Genomic DNA, 24,036 nt, shown 5'->3' with positions numbered 1-24,036 from the left:
TAAAAAACTTTTAAGCATATACAATATTTAGTTGAACATGGCGTATGATTAATATAATTTAGTTCAATTTTCAAAGACTCATTTCAATGTCAGCAAATTTCCAATCTAAATATTGGACATATTGGACGAAATAAAGGACATTATCTGAAAAGTCGGAAAGTAAACATTTTTGTATTGAGAATTGTTGAAAAGTCTACAACTTCATCAATTATTATTAACTAATTAAACAAATTCATTTTGAAGTAAACTACTGTCGATACATTGATTTATCTGGTTAAAGCCAGATGTTTAAAATAATTTTTAATCGAATGAAGCATTGGATGCTGTGAAACACTTTGATTTAGCATCGTGTGTTAAAAATGAAACTCGTTTGTTATCGTTTAATTTTATTTGTCAAGACATTCAGTGTAAAAGACTGCGAAAACAGATTTTTAGTTTGGATTAGTGTTATCATTTAATTCATTTTTAACCGAAAAGATTATAATAATTTGTGTCAATTAAAATAACATATGTATTGTTTCGAAAATAATTATTGAAAAAATATGTTTTTATAAATTTATAATTAAATTTATTATTTATTGTTTATTTAAAAAATGCTAGATATATGATTAATATAAGTAAAGAGAAGGCAGGTTTATTCTAATATTGCGGGTACTTCTTTATTTCATTAATTATAATAAATCTTTCAATATTGAAATTGTATATTATATTTAAAATTTGTCATATATTTATAAAAACGTATATATATATATATATATTAATTTTAAGTATGAATTATGGTAGGGATTTAGAATTTTTTTTATTTTAATGAAATAACACAGCAAATATTATTAAAATTTTTTAATAGAAATTTAAAATATTTAATATTTGTTGCTAAGAAAAATATACTTTCAAAATTCTGAAACATTATTATAAGAATTAGAATTCTTATTTATTTTAAAGCAATGCTGTAGAAACACATGTATCGAGATAATGCTCCCCATTGGAAATTCTAATGAATTTTACCCGATTCCAATGAAGTTATGATTTTGAACATAACTTCTTCCTTGGTAAGATGCGAGGCCTACCAATACCTCTACTGATCTTTGGGTATCAGCACCTGGTGGTGAATACGCAATTTTATGCCGAAAAAGTGATAAACAAATACAGATCATTCTTTCCGCATAAGCTTGCGTATCAAGAATGATTTAGACTTCTTATTTCTTTTAAAGAAATAATATCTGTAAATTAAGCTTTTTTAATATAACTTTAAAACGTTAAATATTTTAAAGTCGATTTTGTTTATTTAGAATTTTAACTTTTATTTCGATCGTTATTTTTTGTATATTCTAGTTATGAAGTGCTGTTTTGACATATTTAAGAAATATGTCTTCTTCATTGCACTCCAAAGTAATATCGATATATAGCTAAGTATACAACTGCTAACAAAAGCCAACAACCAAAGTGGTATAATATTTATATTTTGTTATGATAAGGAAGAAGCTATCATTAGAGAATATAATATTTGATCTAACAGATCCCAAATCTGTTAGATGGTTTACCTGCTGAGCTGTTTAAAGCTGGTGGCGAAGAGCTATCAAAATGCATGCTACAGCTAATTCGCAACATTTAGTCGGATGAATGCATGCCCAACGATTGGAATTTAAGTGTGCTTTGCCCAATCCACAAAAAGGTGATCCTGCAAACTGCGCCAACTACCGCGGGATCAGTCTTTTAAATATCGCATATAAGGTTCTATCAAACGTACTATGTGAAAGATTGAAGCCAATCGTCAACCAACTGATTGGACCTTATCAGTGTGGCTTCAGACCTGACAAATCCACTCTAGACCAGATATTCACAGTGCGTCAAATCCTGGAGAAGACTCAAGAAAAACAAATCGACACACACCACCTATTTGTCGACTTCAAAGCTGCTTTTGACACTACGACTAGAAGCACATTCTATGCCGCTATGTCTGAATTTGGTATCTCAGCAAAACTTATACGGCTATGTAAAATGACGTTGAGCAACACCACCAGCTCCGTTAGAATTGGAAAGAACCTCTCCGAGGCGTTTGATACCAAACGAGGTTTCAGACAGGGTGACTCCTTGTCGTGTGACTACTTTAACCTAATGTTGGAAACGATAATTCGAGCAGCAGATTTAAACCGTACTGGCACAATATTCTACAAAAGTGTAATGCTACTTGCGTATGCCGACGATATTGATATCATTGGTCTGAACACCCACGTCGTCAGTGCGGTATTTTCCAACTTAGAAAAACAAGCAAAGCAAATGGGTCTTGTGGTAAATGAGGACAAAACAAAGTACTTTCTGTCAACAAACAAATCTCCTGAGCGTCTTGGGACCCACGTCACTGTTGACAATTATAAGTTCGAAGTTGTGAAAGACTTTGTTTATTTAGGAACCAGCTTAAACACCAAAAATGACGTCAGCCTAGAGATTCAACGAAGAATTACTCTTGCCAACAAATGTTACTTCGGGCTAAGTAAGCAATTGAGAAATAAAGCCCTCTCTAGACAAACAAAAATCACGCTCTACAAATCCCTTATCATGCCTGTCCTGCTGTATGGTGCAGAAGCTTGGACAATTACCAACAGTGATGAGAAGGCGTTAGGAGCATTCGAGAGAAAAATTCTTCGGAAGATCTATGGTCCCTTACGCGTTGGCGACGAGTATCGAATTAGATGGAACGATGAGCTGTATGAGCTATACCGCGACATTGACATAGTTAAGCGCATAAAAATTCAGCGGCTACGCTGGCTTGGTCATGTCGTGCGAATGGAAGAAAGTGCTCCGGAAAGATATTTGATTCGGTACCCGCAGGTGGAAAACGCGGTAGAGAACGTCCGCATCTTCGGTGGAAGGACCAGGTGACCAACGATTTGGGGGCGCTCGGTACTACCAACTAGCGTCAGAAGGCAACTAATCGGGCTGACTGGCGGAGGCTACTCGACGCGGTCAAGGACGGCACACGTCTGTAATGGCCAACTAAGTAAGTAAGTAAGATCCCAAATCAACATATAAAGAAGAAAATTAACTTCATTCATCAAAATAATGCAGCGTGTCCGAAGACCCGTTGCCATATTAAATAAATTGTGTTTTAAATTGCTTTCTATGTAGTTTTCAAATTTGGACTCCGTACAAAGCTTAAAAACTGCTTTGGAAACAGAGATTTCGTTTCAATGAAGCTGTACTTGTTAAAATTGGTGTTTATTGTGAAGATTTCGAGACGTTATTAAACTCGTTTCAAAGGAAAGGTGGAAAAAGTTAAAATAACTTAAATAACTTTAATAAATGAAGTCGAATCTCGTTAGATGTGGGTCTATATATAACCATATTATTCATTTTATTTTTTCTAATGTATTATTTTTAAAAGCTATAGTGGCACACTATTGCCTTAAATATCTATTATTATCTCTAGAAGAAGTTTCTTAAATTAACTTAAATAGAATAAAGGTCATTGAAAAATCTAAAATTTGAGTACACATTGAATTCAATGGAACCCACAGAGTGCATAGCAATACACATTGACTAAAACATAATAAAGAGATGATTTAGTTTGGCGAATTGTATTTACAGATATAGTGGAACCAAGTGCATATCGAAATAATTGCAACATAATTAGTGGATGTTTCTCAAAACCATAAAAAATATATTTTCTGTAAAATTAAGTGCGAAAAAGTGTTGCAACTTTATTTTTATTATATATTTAATATACTTGTATATATATTTAATTATTTTATATAGAACTAAGACTGACTACAGTTTGCAGTTAAATTGTGACAAATCATAGTACGTGATAATAAGCAAAACATATACGAGTATGTAGGTATTTGTGACGAGATTGATAGTAAAATGGTTCGGATATAAAAAGGGTCCACAAAATTACTTACCTAAGATGTTAGCTTATAGAACAATAGGATAATTCTGAAGAAGTACATGTACGCAAAGATGACAAGAACTTGCTTTGAAAAATAAGACTTTGTTACGATATAACATATTTAATACGGATTGGTTATATACCCGGGAATTATCAATATCGGCGAAGAAAAGAGATTCTGAAATGCTTCCTTTTTGATATATTATTTTACAGTGTAGAGGTGTTGAAAATATCTGTTGCATCAAACAAACAACTGCAATTATTCAAATTGTGGTGTTATCCGCATATACGATTTAAGTAGTAGATTTAAGTATATATGAAAATAGAGAGGTATGGAAACAGTAAAACGAAGAAAACTAGAATACTTTGGTAAGTTTATAAGGCAACGAGTAACGTCAAATGTACTTAAATTAATCACAGAAGACTAAATTGAAAGAATTCGCGGTTCTAGTTGTGCTCTTTCAAGAAGTTGGGAACAATATTCGAAATGGACAAAACAGTTATAAGTAGTAGAACAATTAAAACTAATCCAACAAATTAGATATAAAAAAACTATGAACATTTATGAACGCTTCGGGTTTATATATACAATAATTAATATATACATATGTATATAATTTGTATTAAATCACTTTGATGAGGTTCAATATGCGATTATAAAGTTTGTTTATATTTTGATTTTTTATTTATTTTTAGCCAATTCAGTAAGCGCGTCTCCTTGTTGAAAATACGACTGAAGATACGTTTTGCATACGAAATTCGTCTGATATTTTCGCGATTAAAACTCAAATGTGAATATTATATTCAACGTAGTTTTTTTATTTGTGAGTCCCTGGCCTGTTTTTTTATTGGAAGCATTTAATGCCACGTACGTGTGTGACAGTTACACTAAATTGAAATTACATCAATTAAATTACTTTAATAAGAAGTTACATAAGTGCATCTGAATGCATGGAAGAATGAATTCCACAATCGTTAAAAATACTAATTAAAATGTGTGCCCAGAAACGAAATTCCATAGAATTTTTCGTTTTAATTATTCAATTATTGTGCATTCAAAGGTGAGAATATCTTAAGAGAAGATAAAAAATTCGTTAATTTCAAGAGTAAATGATATCACTTTTCGAGAGAAGAAAAGATTTTATTTGTTTAAAATTAATAATTAATTATTTAATTAAAATAATTAACGTATGAATAACCTACATTAAAATTATCTAAAGTAATTATGCATTAATTAAATTTATAAATATGACTTGAATAACGAGATGATTTTTGCTTAATATTTTGAAATTTAATTTGAATATATAAAAACGTCATTTTTGAACTTGAAATCAATATTTTTTAATTTCTTCAAATTTCGTCTTAACTTTCCAAAACGTATTTTAAATTTTACAAGTGGCGAAAACTGTTAAAATCAAATAAAAACTTAAAAAATGCGTGGGAGTGTCGAACTCTATCCAAAATTTGGCTTCATTCCACTTTCGTTAAATATATCGTTTCTACCTAAATATTTTTTTTTTTTAAATATTTCATTATTATAATTTAAATTTTATTACAAAATTATTTTTTGCTTATATATTATATTTTGCATATATTGCATTTGCATGTAGGTATGTAATGAGTGTTGTAAAATAAATTCTCGTGAGTTATTCTATAATTAACAGAAGGTATGAAAATGATTGAAATTATTATATAAATTGTATATATAATAATTATATTAGAAAAGTTTTTAAATGTAAGTATAAAAACTTTAAAAGTGATGTAATTATGATATAATTGTATATAATAAGCATCTGCTTTTAAATTTAAGCATTAAATATTTTTAAAATATAAATATATTGTATTACAGATAAGACTTATATTTAATATAAAATGAATTTTAAAATATTACATTATTTAAATATTTTAAGTTATATCATAAATGTTCATTTGGTAAATAAATTAAAATTTAATTTGATTAAATAAACAAATATAAGATAAGATATACACAACTAAAAAATTAGTACTCAATCATTTCTTATAATATTTCTTATTTATATTTAAGAAGTACTTCTCTTCTTTATTTAAAAACAATATGATTAAGTACATAACTTTAATAATTTACAAAATTAATCATTCACATTATCATCAACTAAACAGAAGTATATAATTCAACAAAAATCTTTTTTTTAGTATACATTAGAGTCCAATGTAAAAAATAACAAATTTAACGCATATTTACTTAAACACATGTCCAATTTAACGAATGTCTAATTTAACGAATCTCCAGTTTAACAAATGTTCATTGTAACGAGCGATAAAATTCTGTTATTGACTTCTCATTTGTTACATGGCAAAGTTAAAAATTTAACGAAAATGATGAATATGAAAGGAAATCTCTTACTGAACTAAGAATACTAAGAAAACCCTATAAATGTCCTACAAAGGATCCACGAAATTACAAGAAGTAGCATATATATTCAATATATCAATTTCAGTTTTTAAACAAGTATCTTTAAGAAATAATTGCAGAACTACAGAAAATTATATTTCGTTGTTTAATTTAATTCGATTATAGAATTTTACGTTTTAACGAATAGTTTGTGTTAGAAATCATTATACATCATCGTTACATTAATCATTCGATAAGCCCCAGTGCTAGGATTTTTGGAGGTAAATTATTTCTTATGTAAAATTTAAATGTAAACTATATAGAATATTACGAGAAAAATATATTATACCATTTATTACTCATTTAAAATACATATAATAAATCAATTCAAATATTTTAAGCAACTTTTCCCACTACGCTATATTAGGTCTGTTCCGCGAGCTACTCGTAGTAAAACTCATGTAAAACACAAGTAAAATTTACACGAAAATACACGAAAATTTGCTAGTGGAACGCATTTGTGTATACACAGTGTTACTCGAAGTTACTACGAGTAGCTCGTGGAACAGACCTATTATCAATATAGGTTGATTCTTAACGTATCGAGCTTTATAGTTACAACGTTTTAAATGAAAAACACTTATTGTAAATCTTTGTTTGTGTAATTAATGTAAAAATTTCAATTGCTTGTTACCGATAGTTGTCGTAACTACTTTTTGTTTATTCAATAAATATAACCCAAGAATCATAGCTATCGACTTAAGATCACAAAGGAAAATCTTTATATGACTCATGGAAGTATAGTTATTATGCTAAAATGACAAAGCTGGATAATTCCTACTTTTTTCAAATAGAGCGTCGTGAATACCCTAGTTCATACAATTCAGTTTTTATGGAAAATGTCTATAGTCCCAAGAGTTCCAGTCCTAGTCTCAAAACAAGGTCTGATAATTGCAAACAATATGACTAATTATATATTCTTTATATTAATAATAATGTATAACTTCATGCAAATTGTTACCGAGTTCTTTCTGTGCTGAAATTTTAAACAAAAGATATACAATTTCAACCAAAAGACTTAACGATATGCAGGCATGTGTACGCAATCTGGCTACTTTCCACTAAAAGGAAATACAATATTCTCATTAAGATGCCTCGTAGAGTTATCAGTCTTATTGTAGATTTACTTACAGGTCACTGCAAACTAGGAAACCATCCTAGAAAATTGAATCTCCCTTTTAATCATACCTTTCGCAGCTGTCGAGAAGACGATAAGAGTGCCTCTCATCTGCTCTGTCTTTGCCCAGCTCATGCACGGCAGCGATTCAACACTTCACGAGTCCCCTTTCTTAAGGATCTTGATCAATTACAAGACCTTCCACTAAACATCATTTTAAGCTTCGCCATTGGTTCTAGGTAGTTTTAAACCCGAAGTTTTTCTCTATATACAGTAACACAATGGGACAATAGGCCTAAGGGAATCTCTAATCGCCGATATAACCTAACCTAATCTAGTCACAGTATGCATGAAAAATAAAAAAATTACTGAAAGATTGAATAAAAATGTTTTAAAAGATTGTAGTATCTTAATTTTATTTTTTTTTAATATCATTTATTTACAATATTTGATAATAATTGTAATATTTTACCGAAAACAAATTTCTTAATTAAGTCGTATTTTCTGGTACAATAGGACTCTTCTGGCCGCAGTACCGGCTGTAAACTTTTAATAAGTAGTATTTAATTTTAAAATTAATTTTATAGAATTACGTGAAACCATTGTAATTGGATATTGATACTAGAATTTCTTATAGATTTTATTTTTTATGTTTGTTTTCTATTGTTCGCTTCTACCGTCTTTTCCATTAAATAGATTGTTTGACGTAAAAAGAGCTTTTAATTGTGATTGCTTTTCTTCAGAAATCATCTGTTAGTTAAGCATGTTGCACAATTGCATTATTAATAGCAAGGAATGATTTATGTAAATGGAAAGGTGATGAAATTTACATTAACACTAAAAATAATCAAATAAAATATAATTAAAAATTTTAATATAAAATTGAATAGATATAATTTTGTAGAGTTGTCGCTATATACATATATGTAAATACCAAAGAGGATTCTGCTCAAATTAATTATGACACCGTGAAAGATATAGGTATGCAATATATGAAATAAATAAGGTATTAACTGTCTTAGATAACTAACATTATCTATTTTTGATTTAAAAGGATAAAATTGCTAGCTTCAGCTTTCGCAAACAAGTCGAGAAGTCACCATTGATCTGCTAGTATAAGTTTCCAACCATGCGAATATAGCGAGGTGTAACAAGACTTTTATTATTTCTATACTTAGAAATTAATGAAATAAATCTTTCCTTAACAATTGTAGGGCAGTGGCTCTGCGGAAATTATTCTCCAAATCATGTATCATTAATTGATCAGGATAAAAATTTTAATTTTCGAGGGTCCTTTTCTAACTGATCGGCCAGAGCAATAATAGTTTAAAATTCGAGATATTGCCAAAATTTATGGACATATCTGGTTATCTTCCTTCGTTTTTGAAACGCTATTAGTACACTAGACTTTTGGAATTTCTACCTTTAAAGTGATTCTTCAGGTTTGATCTCACGGCGGTATCTTATGCGTTATATTACAACAGGCAATTATTTGTGCTAAGTGAGGTTTGGTACAAAAGGCTGGTACTTTTATCTAATCTGAGCTACTTTAACAGTTTGATGCAGAATAACATGGCTGCATACTTCTAATTTGGAATTTTTAACTTCTTTCACAGGAATAAAGGGAAATTTGCTAAAATAATATGAATTCTCACCGGATACCTTTTGTGGCACAGGATTTATTATCTGGATAGATAGTTAGCACCAATGCAGCTGAACTTACAACTCCACTCTGAAGAGTAAAAGAATACTCGCGTTTATTAATTATTTCAACAGGTAAATAAATTACGACCTATTTTAAGTACATTCACATTAATGAATGATTAAGTGAGCTAATGATTAACTAATGGACCTATTTCTAGCCTAGGAATTTTACATTTTAATTTTTTTCGATAAAAACCTTTGTCTTTTTTAACTATTTGATGACGTTCTTTCGATATATAAAGTATATATGTTCATTATTTTTATACAGTCAACATACTCGTAATCGTATAATATATAACATAGGAATAATATATTTAAATATAGTGAATAAACGAATTTTTGCTGTGAAAATATACAATCTGTCTGTACATAACTGAAAATGCATTGTTGTGTGACTTTTTTATGAATCAAAAATCTGTAAAATACATCATTTATATTTATTATTAAAATAAACACATATTAATAAACATTTTAGGTTTGATAATACAATGAAAAACATCAGTGTATGTATACACCACACGCTCAGTTGACAAAGAAAGTTTTTCAAATTACTACTATTATTTAAAAAATTGAAACGATTCAATTGTACTAAAATTTATTATAATAAATTGTCTGCATCTTTTTTATGTATATACAAATTATAAAACTTTTTATATAAAATTATTTTTTCACATAAAATTCCCGATATAATAAGACTAATTTCATACGAGTTGTTTTGATGCCATAACTCAAGACCTGACTGTTAAAACATAGTTCAAATAGCTTGAACAGCAAGATACAAAATAGATAAATAGTAATGATAGATAAAAAAAAGTGAAGATCTAATTAAAATTATGTTGATTATTTTAAATTGCTATACCACCAGAACCTTTATTCTTTTCTATGAAATATTTATAAGAATATAAATATTGAGTTATGATGTGTATTGGCATAATTACACATTGCAAACTATACAATATTTAATAAGTATTGTATCACCAAATTATTAATTTAATAAAGACCACTAATTGTTGTAATTTACATGTAAGCACTAAACAATAAAATTTTAATATAAATTAATCTACATATAATAATAAACTCTATTCTTGATAAAACAGTTCAAGCCTTATGCCTTCAATAATTATTATATTTTATATATTTATATTTTTAAGCATATATATTTTTTTTTTTTTTGGCAATTCAACATGCAAAAGAATACGTTCTAAGCAACAAAAATATCGCACAGCCAAACTGCTATAAAATCTTTACTAAGCACTTCAGCTTCATCTTTAACAGTCTGAGTATGCTAGAAGAGGAGGAAACAGTGTTCCATTGTATGTCTCAGTGCTCATCTTTGATTAGAAGAAGATTTGATATTTTCGGAACTCTATTCTGACCGACCTGACAGAGTTGTCATATATCAAAATTAGAGACCTTAGGGAGTTATTAGGTTAGTTGATTTTTATTTAATGGGGAGGAATGATGACTGTTCTTCTCAAAATAGATTCAAAGGATCTATATATCTGTTCTGGTGGTTAGTTTTCAAAAAAAAATTATTTTACTAAATAAAGTCTTTATGTCAAATTTCAAACGATTAGAATGTTAAGTTAATTGTTAATATAGATAAACAAACAAAAAGATAAACATAACTTGGTTTGGATAGTTGCCTATCAAGATTATATATGATTTTTGTTATCTTATTACAGCCTTATAAGCAACTTGACAAAAGTTATATGCTATTTAGTGTGAAGACTGAAAAATGACAATAAATTTTGTAAAAAAAACTGTATCTTTTTATATAAGTATAAATATAAAATATTTAAGATTATGCAATATAAATTGAAATGTATTCGTAATATGTATTATAAAATTCTTATATATATATGAATAAATTTTAAAAATAATTTAAACAATAAGCATTTAAATTATCTATAAATACTAACTTTTCCAGATTGATAGCATTGTTGGCGACTTCAACATCAATTTTGAGTAAATTACTTAGAGATGTGCTATATAGTTTACGTACTTGTTAGCAGTAAGTGAACGAGATGATTTGTGAAGCCTTCCTCAATATTTATTATGTCCGATTTTAACCTACTTGTCTATAATTATGTGATCAAATATAGTACGTACATAATCTCAGAAATACCTTTTTTTCTAATTTCAACTTAAGTTACTACGTATATTTCATCGAAAGTGATTTGAGCCGATTATCAATTCACAGAATTAAAAGCCATATAAAATACTATACCGATGAAACAGTTTCGATATTGGAATCAATATAGTAATGTGTATGTAACTCATAATGGAGTGTAATTTGAAGGAGACAGAATATGTATTCTAAAATTATTAGTTAATTAAGTTTTATTTTACTTTTATTAGTGAAATGATATACTTTTAATTTGTACTATGACGGAATATGCTGGCATATAGTATATGATCATTATTTGGATATTTTAAAAACCTTTATAAGGTACAAAGTTAAGGGTCTTGGATTTTTTATTATACCGATCTTAATTGAAATCATATAAAAACTATTTACTGCTTATGAAGGTATACCTGCATAAAAATGGTGCAGTTCTTTGAAGTTTTTTCGACATCCTGTCTTTTGTTTTGTTAATTTGAAATATTAACTGATGACTTTTTCAGGTAGACCGCCTTTACTTAATATAGACATTTATTAATCTTACCTAGTAGTGTCAATTGAAAGTTATTGTAATATAAAATATTAATAAATTTAAATTTACTTCACTTGCCAAGTTATTTTAAGAACATTTTTGTATTCTATTATTAGAATAATAGTTAAAACTCTTTATACATGAAGAAACTTAAATTATATTATATATATTATGGTAGATTTTTCTATATGAAATGTAGTAGAATATTATTTTCTTTATTTATTTAAAATTATCTGAAGTTACAGTTAACATTTTAATCTATCTAATCTAATTATATACTCATAATAGAGCTAAGACTGAAACTATTCTTTTATGTCTATAATCTCAATCATAAAATTTTATTATTGAAGATAGTTACTTATGGTTTATTTCTCACCCAACAACTTGCAATGTGACCCTTTAAATACTTCTAACTTGTCAGTAATGATATATCAAATATTTAATGGTTAAATTTTTGTATGCATCTTTAATGCGAAAATTAGTATAAAAAATAAATATTTGAGTTGTCTAGAATTTTTAGAGTTTAAATGTTTACCATTCATTTAGTAATTTAATGTCCGTGGTATGACATAGTATCACATTTTTCTAGATGGATATATCGGTTTTTATTTATTGAAAAAAGTTGCAAAAATAAACAAATTTTTAGTGTCAAAACTGCAAAAGCGAAATGTTTTCTTTTTGATTTTATAATAAATTAAAACAATAACAAAAATAAAAATGTTTGAATATCACGACTGTTTATTTTTAGGATCGATAAAGTTTACGAGTTATAAACCAAATAAATATATAACAAGTTGCTATATATTCAGCGATTATACAAAATACATAGAAATTTTTTAAACTTATCAAAATAAAATACAAAAATATTTGATAAATATGTTTATATGTAAAAAAATGTTACCTCTTTAAAAATAAAATCAGCAAAATTATATTTTTAGTATATAGATATATCAGTTTAAGAGATTTCACGTTGAAATATTTCTGCGCACATATAATATTATTAAATTTAAAATAATACAAAAAAAATGCACAACACTTATTAGTAATATTTGAAGTATATTTTTGAATAATTATTACTTATTGTTATTTTAATACAATAAAATAAAATTAATTTTATATTGAAAAAAATTAAATCTTAACAAACGAAAAGTTTTTTTATAAACAATTTAACAGAAAATTAATTGCTTCTTCCGCGCCGCCTATTTGAATTACTCGCGCACTTGAAGTGAACTGACCGACAAATGGCAAAACATTCGAAATTTTACCGCACGCATTCCAAAACTAAACGAGAACTAAGCACAGCCAACGAACGCCGATATAAAACGCCGAGATACAAAACAAATCAGCAGCCATCAACCGGCAAACGTACTAACATATCGACGTGATAAGGAGAACAGTCACCGTTTAACTTACAAATGAGAGTGAATCTGCCGCAAAAGCTGAGAGAAAACAAATTGCCTTGTGTGTTATCACGAACTCGCTTATTACTTTTTCTATGTACGAATTATTTTATATTAAATTTCTAAACAAAGCAGAAAAAAATTCTTCTCAACAAAAATGAAAGTAATCTATGATTGCTGTTTTTTTTAGAGAAAAACAATTCTCACAAGTTCACACGCATTGACTGCGGAACAATAGGCCTACCTGTTACACGTACCGCAAGAACAACAGTGTAAATATATTTTAAACGTTGACTGCCTGATATGTTGCTAACACGCGCAAATTTCTAAAAATATGGTTTTAGAGTTATAGAACCATGCCTATTATTATTTGGAAGAGCGTGTCGCTTTTATAAATTTAAGGGTTAAGCCTATTGTAACATATATTTCGTACAAAAAATTAACAAAAGTTCATAAAAACAAAAAATTCTAAAAATATGGTTTTAGAGTTATAGACCCGTGCCCACTATTACTTGGAAGAGCGTGTCGCTTTTATAAATTTAAGGGTTAAGCCTAGTGTAACATATATTTCGTACAAAAAATTGACAAAAGTTCGTATAATGAAACACTCCACATAGTTACAAATTTTATTTATAACTCGCAAGTACGGCAAAAAACAGCAAGTTGCTAGTCTATACTGACCGAACAACAACACTATTTTCTCTATTTCTACACCTCTATCAAACACATCGGCCAGTAAAAAAAAGTGTTACTAACGCAATTAGCGAACTACTGCGAATCTTAATTGAAAACTCCTACAAATATTGTAATCATATGTTAAAAATCATGTGTAAATAAAAATTCAAACAGAGCCACCGAAAAGACCTTTTATTATACATAATCGCGGTGTATTGCTAAAAAGTCGGATTGCTATTGCTAAAAAGTCGGATTTACAGCCATGCATAGTCGAAACGCAATCGACTTTGTATAAATTTTTCTCCTGTATGTATTGTAAAGCTTGCAACTGAACTCTGTATAAGTGGTGTCCTGGCCATATCTGCATCTACACAGTTATAAGAAATTGTGCACATAATACTGCATAATCATATAATTAAGTTGACATCGGCATTATCTGCTTTTGGTCTTAAAGCTTCTTCAAAGTGATAGCCATATGTTGCTAATCACAATTCCATTCTACATCTCTTCAGGCCCACTCTAGGAAATATTGACTACATCTCCGTCAATTTGAATTTCTACAATAATTACCAGGGGTGCTTGCCAGCCTATATGTCTCTGAAGGCCAATGCAAATTGCAGGATCTGAAATATATGAGGGGGTATAGATAGTATATAATTTTGAGAAATTAAAATCCAAATGTTATAGGCTTTCGGATTCTTCATAAACAGACAGCGTCTTTCAGGCGGTTGTTATTTTTTATAACAGAAAGAAAAGAAAAAATAGCACGCTTTGAGGTTGATAATATATCAATTAGAAATATGCATATACTGACAGGGAGTTGAATTTTTTTATAGTTGTTAAGTTCAGTACAGATAATATTTAAGATTATTTTTGATTCCTACTCATATTTAAATGAGTCGTTGACGCAGCTCAACATATATCTTTCCTAGGTTCCCTGTCACTGTGGTATCACAAACAATTCTAAGGAAGATCTGACCATACTGCTAGCTTCCTTCAAACAGTTGCCCCATTTTAAGTAAACAAAAATTCTCATTGAGATATCCCGCAGATATATTAGTCTTACCCGTATTTACTGATTTATTTGATTGTATTTCAATTTATTTTGCTTAAAGTTTGATTATTTTTAATTTTTAATTTTCTTATTTTACCAAATAATTTTCAAAGTTTCTGAATATTTTTACTTAAGTACTTCTTCGTAATTTATGCACTTAGGGCTTATTTAAATATATATAATATTTGTTTCAAAGACTGTATAATATAGACCGTATTTATATTGATTATTATTAAGAACTGTTTAAGCTGTTACAAAGCCATTTACGGTAATATTTGCAATATCTTTAACTATGGAGAATTTATAGAATTTAAAATAGTTTTCTTAACAATAGAAATTCATTAATAGAAAACTTTGACAACAATCGGTGAATATAATCATACTAATTATTTTTTTTGTTTTCTTAGTAACGCAACTATCTTTTTTTTGTACATATCTTAAGAGGAATACCAGCTGTTAGTAAAACAAAAAACAAAAAAATCAGGTGAAATAAGTAGAAATGATCTGACATACCATACAGTGGTAGCGCTAGGCGTCATCGTCCACCGACGGCCTCTCGCCCACTAGATTCTCGCAAGAAGTTAACGACTATCGATTCAAAGCACTTATTAGATGTTTTGAACAATTCGATTTCATATATGACATTATTCATACTTTTTTAATGCGATAATGAAAGGGGTGTCGCAATTATGATGTCGCCGACGTCCAGAATTAGTCTAGCTCCACCACTGCTAACATATGTTTCGAAGACGGAGTAGATGTTTACCTAAAAAAGACAATGTGTATTTATACGAGTATATATACTTTAATATTACTGCTAATATTACATTTATTAAAATGAAATGGAATTATGATTTCTATAAATCATTACTTCATCAATAGAGATTAAATCCTATAAAATAATTTTTTTATAAAATGGTACAAACAATGAAAATCTAGTTCTGATTTCGGGAAAACTACCCAACAGTTAAGTACAGATAGTGGTGAATCTGTGTTCACGTAAACTTTGGACAGGGTTACGTATCTGTGGCTTCCCCAAAAGTTTACTGTTTTTCCTCCAATAATATTTTTTTAGAGTATGGTATTATTCTAGTTAAAGATACTGCTTTCTTCACAGTGAAAAAAAAAACAACTAAAGCGAAGAACGGAGAAGCTTTGGAGTTATGGAGAAGTTACAGAGAAGTTAATTTAAGAATGTTATGAGCACAAATGTGGTGCATTGTATTTAATAACACTAGTTCATAATTTTGGAAAGACAAATATCTCACATTTAAATGAAACTTAGGATCTTGGCTTTATGCTTGAATAGAAGCCTTACGTTTTCATTACTTCCACTCGTTTAGAAGTAACATGATAAGAAAAAATGGTAAGGATTCCATTTTCGACAGTCATTAAAAAATTTTTAATAAAAACCAAGAAGTTTTAAAGAATGTTAAAATTTTAGTGAAATGCTATATTCTTCAAGAACTATTGTATTTCTCAGTCAGCTCAATATACCTGTATAATTAATTCATAAATTGTAAACGTTAATGCCTTAACAGTACGGAAGTTTGGCTTTTCTCATCTCTGTAAAGTAAGATAAGCAAATTTATTTAATCTAAGTAGATCGGATAATATTTGACTAGAAGTAACCACAAAACAGAGTCACTTTATTGAACTTTTAAAACAATATTTTAAAAAATCAGTTGGGGTTGTAGACAAAATCCATTCAAAATGTTTCATACTAGAAATATGAAAAAATATATATAGAAAAGTAATTTTACTAACCAGTTAACTCTCAATGATCAGTAACGTGTACAAGTATTATATAGTAACAGACAATATTCGAAAAATTTAAGAAGAGTTCCTCTTTATTTACGACATTTATCAGATATATGTTATATGTTACATAGAGAATGAAAGAAAAAGTTAAGTAATTAACTGGAATATCACAATCAAGGGATCAATGGAGCCAAATATTAGATATGGCTAAAGCTATATTATAGCAATCGTCAGAGGTTTACATTACGTTGTAGTGATAGTGATACATATCACTATATACATATTGTTATCAATAACTCTGCAATGGAAGTATTCGTAATATATTTTATTTACTCAAATAATTACGAAATATTTTTACATTATGAAAATGTAGTATATAATCGAAAAAATTTAGTGCCTCTTAACTTTGCTATATGTGTTTCTGAATCCTATAGTATCATAGGGATTATATTATTGTAAAATTTTAAATGGACACTAAAAGATTAATTCATCAAAATTTCTAACAAAAAGGAACAGAAAGCTTAGTAGTTAAAAATATTTGAAATTACTAGATTGTTTGTTATTAAAGTATATTAAAGTATTATTGACAAAAGATAAGGAAATTAAGAATTTACATATAAAATATTGAAATGTTATAAAAATAGTGATTAGAAAATAAAACAAATATACATTAATCATATTGAAAGTACAAAATATTGTAAGTACAAAATACAAATTGTTTCTATAACATACGAATAGAAGCATCGGTGTATGTATGCTGGCTTTTTGTGAGAAGATATGGTACACGAGCATATTAATATGTTAGTGTATAAAATAATATAAAATGAATTTAATGTTTTACAAATAGAATTAATAGAACTCATATTATATCTCGTGCTTTTATAAACAATTTATCTTAAATAGTTAAGCTTAAGCTTAGTACTGATTTTTAAACTACCTTGGCCAATATTATATATTTACAAATGTATAAAAGATAAAACTACAATAAATTTAACACTCAGTACAAATATGTTCCTTTAATAAAGTCATTATATGATAAGATTGCAAACATTTTAGTTAATAATTTCTTACTAAATAATTTTTACTTAAATCTAACAAATTGTACTTATAGAATTAGTTAGTGTAAAAACCATTTAAAAATTTTAAAAACATATTCAAATAATTACAAATTAATATAATTATTTTTGTATTAATCAGTAAGAAATACTGGGAAATATTCATGAATAAATTATATTTAATTAACTTTTAAATAACGTGATGTGTTTTAATTTAATTTAAATTAAATTTATTTAAAAAATTTCTCTGCACTGTGAATCACAACCTTTTACATATGTTTTAATCTTAATTATAGCTGGGATTTTTAATTTTTTTTCCATACTTAGGCATGGAATATTTGACATGATTTATAGATTCTATAAATTCTTTTTTATTATAACTAATATTCAAAAGCACTGACTACTTAAAAAGCTAATAGTGATGCAAAAGTTAAGAGCAGTAGAATTGGTTATATATTTTCTATTAGGCAAACTAATTATATAAGGTGTATTGTTGTACTTTTTAAATATAAATAAATAAAGTTAAAAATGATAATAAAATGACTTATCCTCTAATTATTTTCTACTGACCATTTGGTTTCAATGAAGATATAACAATTTTAAAATTTTATATACGTTTTTTATTAGTTTTAATCTTAATTATAACAATAGTCTTTTTTTATTTACGTTACCTATTCTAGTATGTGGAAAATTAATTATTTACTTGAAATTATATATTAAAATTTACAATACGTGTAATATTCTATAATCTATGTAGACAATTGTAGCTCTTTCTGACTTAAAAAGCTCATAGTAGTTTGGGGGACAGAAGCCAATTTCGATAGCAGTTGATTTGGTTTATAGGTTCTATATATTATTAAATTTTGAATTTGTTTCTCGACCTCGTTTTTAAAAATGTTTTTTATGTATTTTAAATCTGGCTACAGGTCACTTTTTTGTTAAAGTTAAACATCTATTTAATATATATTAATATATTCTACATTTCGACACTTTTTAAGAGTCGTAATCAGGATCAGGGTCTAAAATTAATAAACATAAATTATTAATATTTATTATTATTAATATTTTATTAATTTTAATTTATGTTTATTAATTTTAGGTTCTATATATTTCTACTAGAAGAAGAAATTAAATAATATGTGAAATTGGCATAAATATATATATATCAATATATATATATATGTTTCACAAATTCTATTATATTTTCTTTAGTGGCATTGTTTATTGTCATTTTCACTTTAAACATTAGTCATTGTAAAAAACATTTTAAAAATTCAAATATATTATTTTATAGCCACACATAGAGGTATATGTCATCGAAATATGTATGATTTGGTCATAAAAATTTGTAATCTATAACTTGTTTTGTACTGTACAGCAAAATTACTCTGACATATTAAATGTCATAATTGACAGTTCAGTTCATTGCAGAAGTTAAGTTCTGTGACGTCTGCCAGCCGTAAAAATCCTATTGAAGTAAAAATAGTAATTATTTTACTGAAAAGCGAGTTTTGTCGCAAACGAAAAATGGCTTCGCTAATTTTGATGAAAAATGTTCAATTAGCCAGTAAGTGTGCAATTATAAACAGAGTGCAAAAAACATTTATGTTAAACAAAAATTATGTAATGCAAATAACAAGCACAGTTGCCTATATATTAAAATGACATTTTAATATTTGCTATTTGATAGAGCAACATTCTGGAGCAATTGGAGTGTTATGCCTTCGAGCTGCATCTTACTCAACGGATGCGCCAAGACAGCTTAAAACAACTAACCTTAGTGCTATGAAAAGAGGTACTGGTGGTCGTAGCAGCTTCAATGGTATTGTCGCAACAGTTTTCGGCTGCACAGGATTTGTTGGTCGATATGTGTGTAATAAGCTTGGTAAAAGTGGTACTCAAATGATTTTACCATACCGTGGAGATCATAGTGAAGCTATGCGGCTAAAGGTATGTGGTGATTTGGGTCAAGTTCTGTTTCACTTCTATAATTTGAAAGATGAAAAATCTATTTGTGAAGCGGTTAAATATTCAAATGTTGTAATTAATTTGGTCGGACGAGATTTCGAAACGAAAAATTTTAAGTTTGATGACGTTCACGTCGATGGAGCCAAAAGAATTGCAAGGTATGATAGTTGGATTCATTAGTTTCTTTGCAGTTCAAAAATTACATCGTTGTAGAATATGTCGCGAAGCAGGCGTTGAGCGCTTAATTCATCTTTCTTCACTTAATCTTGATCCTAATCCTAAAGGGCATATTTTAAAAGAAGGAAGCGGCTTTTTGCGCAGTAAATACTATGGTGAATGTGCTGTACGAGAAGAGTTTCCTGATGCAACAATTATACGACCAGCTGACATTTATGGTGCAGAAGATCGCTTCATTCGGTACTATGCGCATATTTGGCGTCGTCAGTTCCGTTCAATGCCACTTTGGCAAAAGGGTGAAAACACCATTAAACAGCCAGTGTTCGTTTCAGATGTAGCCCAAGCTATTGTTAATTGCGCTAAAGATCCTGATACTGCTGGCAAAGTTTACCAAGCTGTAGGGTGAGTTATTACATTATTTTTAAAAATTTATATTACAAAATTTAATTGTATTGTAATTGTATCTTTAACAGACCCAAAAGATACAGACTAAGTGAACTTGTTGACTGGTTCCATCGTTTAATGCGCAAAGATGCGAATTGGGGCTACAGACGTTATGATATGCGTTATGATCCTACGTTTATCTTAAAAACAAAACTGACGGAATTTATTTGTCCCGGAAATCCTATTGGTGATTTGCATATGCAACATTTAGAAAGAGAATGTGTTACAGATAATGTGTTGCCTAGAATACCAACCTTAGAAGATTTAGGTGTGCAATTAACTGCATTAGAGGACCAAGCACCATGGGAATTACGTCCTTATCGAGCTGCACTTTATTATGATGCAGAATTAGGTGAATTTGAGGAAGCAGCTCCACCAAAAACAGTAGAAGCAAAAGAAGAAAAACGTTTACGTGTTTAAAAAACGATGCAAAGAAGTTATGTAATTTGACTAAATATTTAAAATATAATTTGGAACTGTCATTATAGCAACATAAAAACTTTATATTCAATTGGAACGCAAAATTCATATGTAAAAGTTTTATTTTAGTTATGAAATTCAGTAAATGAAAAATAAACTTGTAACTTAAACTTTTTAGTTAAAAATTTCTCAACTTTAAGTAACTGTTTGTAGTATCAATGAAATTCGTTAAAAACACTAGAAAAAATAAAATCAATAGATTTTATCATTTAAATCTATTTAAATATATTACAAAAATTTAATTATTAGATTCTATGCTTTTCGAAACAAAAATGAACTAATTACTTCCATGTTACGAACGAATTAAGCTAAAAGTTTACTTTAATAAAATTACTAGTAGGGAAAATGTTCACCAATCAATTAATACGTACCATAAGCTGATGTGCAAAATAGTAAAGAGTTTTGTAATAGAAAATATCGCTAGAGGTATAACAGAATAAAAATATGAAACTAATATTCATGCATTATTTTTTTGTAAAATGTATACTTTAATTCAGGGGTTTGAACCGGAACTGAACCAAAAAAAACCGATATTTTTGTGAGAGCAAAAACCGGAACCGAAGCGATATATTTTTTGTTTGTTTTGAACCGGAACAGAAAAAATTCAGGGTTTCGAACCCAAACCGAAAAAACCGGAACCGAACCGATATATATTTTTTGTTTTGAACTGGATCGGCTAAAAATTCCGGTTCGAAGCCATTTTTATTTTTTCTTTTGTTGTATTCGCCAAATTGTCTAGTGTACTTTTCATTATGAGTTATTTGATAAGGGTAAAAGTGTGCTTCATCATTGTGGTGCATGACCTGTTAAAGTTCAAGGCTTTTTAGGCTTTATACTATACTTTTTGATAGTAAATGGTATTTGTATTTATAAAACCTAAATCGTAAAAATAAAAGGATTTTTATTGGATATAATTATAAATTTTATCATCTACAATTTTTTTAATATTTTTTTTCTTAATGTAATATGAAGATAATCGATATTTTAATACACTGTTATCCAGTACCGGATCAGCTGAAAATTTCTTAACTTCCGTACTTAACGATTCAAATTTTTTCGACAACAAGGATACATCGTTTAGAAACATAGTTTAAAACATTTAGGATGTTGCATTAACCTTGTGTATATGGTTTTTTACATTGATTGGATCTATGTATAATGTTCGATACACTGTGTACTAAAAAATCTTCAGCTCTCTTTTTAGCAGAAATGAACTAAAATTTCTTAATACCCCATTATATACATTCTCACATCTCAACACTTAATATAAGAAATAGAAAATGATTTTGTTATATTAATGTAGCCATAATTTTGTTTAAATTTTACCCTTAATTTAGTAGGAGTCCAACATTTTCGTGTTTCTCTTTTTCTGTTATGCTCTGACTATAGTCACTGCTTATTGTAATGTTTTCTCTAACCTGTGAAATTAGATAGATCTACGAACATATGAGCTGGGATAAGCTTTATATCGTATCGTACTAATCACGAATATATAACAATTTTTAACAACTTGTTCTAGCTATAATTCACAATAATGTGAAAGATAGGTTATTATTGATTTTAGGCTCTCTTACACTATGACTTTAAGATCAGTTACATTCAATATAAAGCACCTACCTAAACATATTATATGTTTGTTCATCAGGGTTAGTTGATAAGCGTATGTTGGTAATAACTTACGTTGTGCTGTCAGATTTTTTTGTGCTGGCAGTATATATGAAAGGAATTGAAAGGAGAAGATTTCCATAGCAATGTGGAAACTTCCGGGTGAGATACTTACGGGCGAGTGACAGAAGATACTCGTCAACACGAGTGACCTTGGCATTGTTATAGAGAGTTAATATGGAGAAGTGCTTGGAATTACGCTTGCACTTATAGTTAGTGCAATCGCGAAGAAGTCCCCGCTCAAACAGGCGGATTTTTTCCATCTGAGCGGAAGTGATGGCTGACCAAATAGGGAAAGCGTAAGTGAGGAGAGGACGAATAAGCTGCTTATAGCAGAGCAGCTTAACTTTGCAGTTAAGCTGGTCATGTCTTTAAAGTGCAGTTTTAAGTTGAGTATGCCTGAACCGGGCGTTACGGATGGCATAGTCAATATGTGGTATAAAGTTATGCTTGGATGAGAAAACAATGCCAAGATATTTCAGCTTGGAAACAAGCTGAATTGGAGAGTTATTAAGCCTGAGCTTAATATTAGAGGTGGTAAAACCTCTGGAACGATCACGTTGCTGGACAGTAAAGGCAATGGCAGAGATCTTGGAGAGGTTGAGTTTATTCTTCCACCTGGTATAGTAGTCAAAAAGAGATTTAATATAGTAGTTATTGGAGACGCGGTAAGGATTAGACGATTACATGAAGACAAGGCAGTCGTCTGCGAAGTAGATTTGCTTAAGAGGGGTCCGCGGGAGCGTGATGTCTGCTATAAACAGGTTGAAAAGGAGGGGTTCAAGAACCGAGTCCTGAGGGACGCTGGCATCGATGGGGAAATCACGGGACAGAGAGGAACCGACTCGAACCTGAAAGGTTCTGTTGAAAAGAAATTTGTGGATTACACAAATCAAATTTTAATGAGGCGAAAGGTAAAAGCATCAAGTGAAACTTGATAAAATTTGCGAACACGCACCTTCGAAACATGCTCATCAATTGTGGAGGCGAAGATGCTTTTAAGAGTATGGGCAGCAAAATCGATCTCCACAGGAGTCATATTCCTGTGTTCGGGGATGCTCAAATTAAGAAGGAGGTAGTCAAGAGCAAGGTTGAACTCCGACCAGTTAGTACTGTCAGAATTTTTGAACTGATTCTTAAATTATTTTTATTTCATTTCATACCTACAATCTTATATATAGCACTAGTATATCGTTTCATATTCCCATCTCTGGCTATACTTCAACTCTCTTCCTGAATGAAAGAAAACAAATTGTTACTTCCTAAATCACAGAATGGTTCCCGATCTGCAACTACCAAGACTGCACTTTGTCTGGCATGTTTGTGTGATATTTTGTTACCGCTATGGTATTATATTTGTAACCAAAATTATTAGTATATAAGTAGTATAAGTATTAGTATGGAAGGCTCTCTTAATACACAAGTGTGTATAAAACGAGGTTGGATTTTTAATCGGAATAATCCAAACAATCCACGATGCCTATAAAATTTAGGTTAAGGACAAAAACAATGGCTTACAATAGTGAACGGCTATGCAAAAATAGAGTCAGTCAGTGCCAGTT

At 29.0% G+C, this 24,036-nt stretch overlaps 1 protein-coding gene across 1 annotated transcript; it reads left to right on the top strand.

Annotated features, from left to right (window-relative positions):
- The first annotated feature begins 19,078 nt into the window (after positions 1-19,078).
- On the top strand, positions 19,079-21,263 carry LOC119668492 (NADH dehydrogenase [ubiquinone] 1 alpha subcomplex subunit 9, mitochondrial). Its single transcript, XM_038078018.1, has 4 exons — positions 19,079-19,307; positions 19,431-19,866; positions 19,922-20,287; positions 20,359-21,263. The coding sequence occupies exons 1-4, from the start codon at positions 19,268-19,270 to the stop codon at positions 20,747-20,749; spliced, it is 1,233 nt and encodes a 410-aa protein (XP_037933946.1). The 5' UTR covers positions 19,079-19,267; the 3' UTR covers positions 20,750-21,263.
- Positions 21,264-24,036: the final 2,773 nt, after the last annotated feature.

Source organism: Teleopsis dalmanni, chromosome 1 (assembly GCF_002237135.1).
Source record: "Teleopsis dalmanni isolate 2A chromosome 1, ASM223713v2, whole genome shotgun sequence".
In the NCBI taxonomy this organism is placed as follows: Eukaryota; Metazoa; Arthropoda; class Insecta; order Diptera; family Diopsidae; genus Teleopsis; species Teleopsis dalmanni.
Note: the sequence above shows the minus strand (reverse complement) of the source record. Positions and strands in the feature narration are given on the sequence as shown.

Excerpts from the sequence above, each read along its gene's own strand:
- LOC119668492 (XM_038078018.1), top strand. The coding sequence starts at position 19,268 with ATGGCTTCGCTAATTTTGATGAAAAATGTTCAATTAGCCA. Across the intron at positions 19,308-19,430 it reads GAAAAATGTTCAATTAGCCA|AGCAACATTCTGGAGCAATT; the intron begins GTAAGTGTGCAA and ends GCTATTTGATAG. Across the intron at positions 19,867-19,921 it reads GGAGCCAAAAGAATTGCAAG|AATATGTCGCGAAGCAGGCG; the intron begins GTATGATAGTTG and ends ACATCGTTGTAG.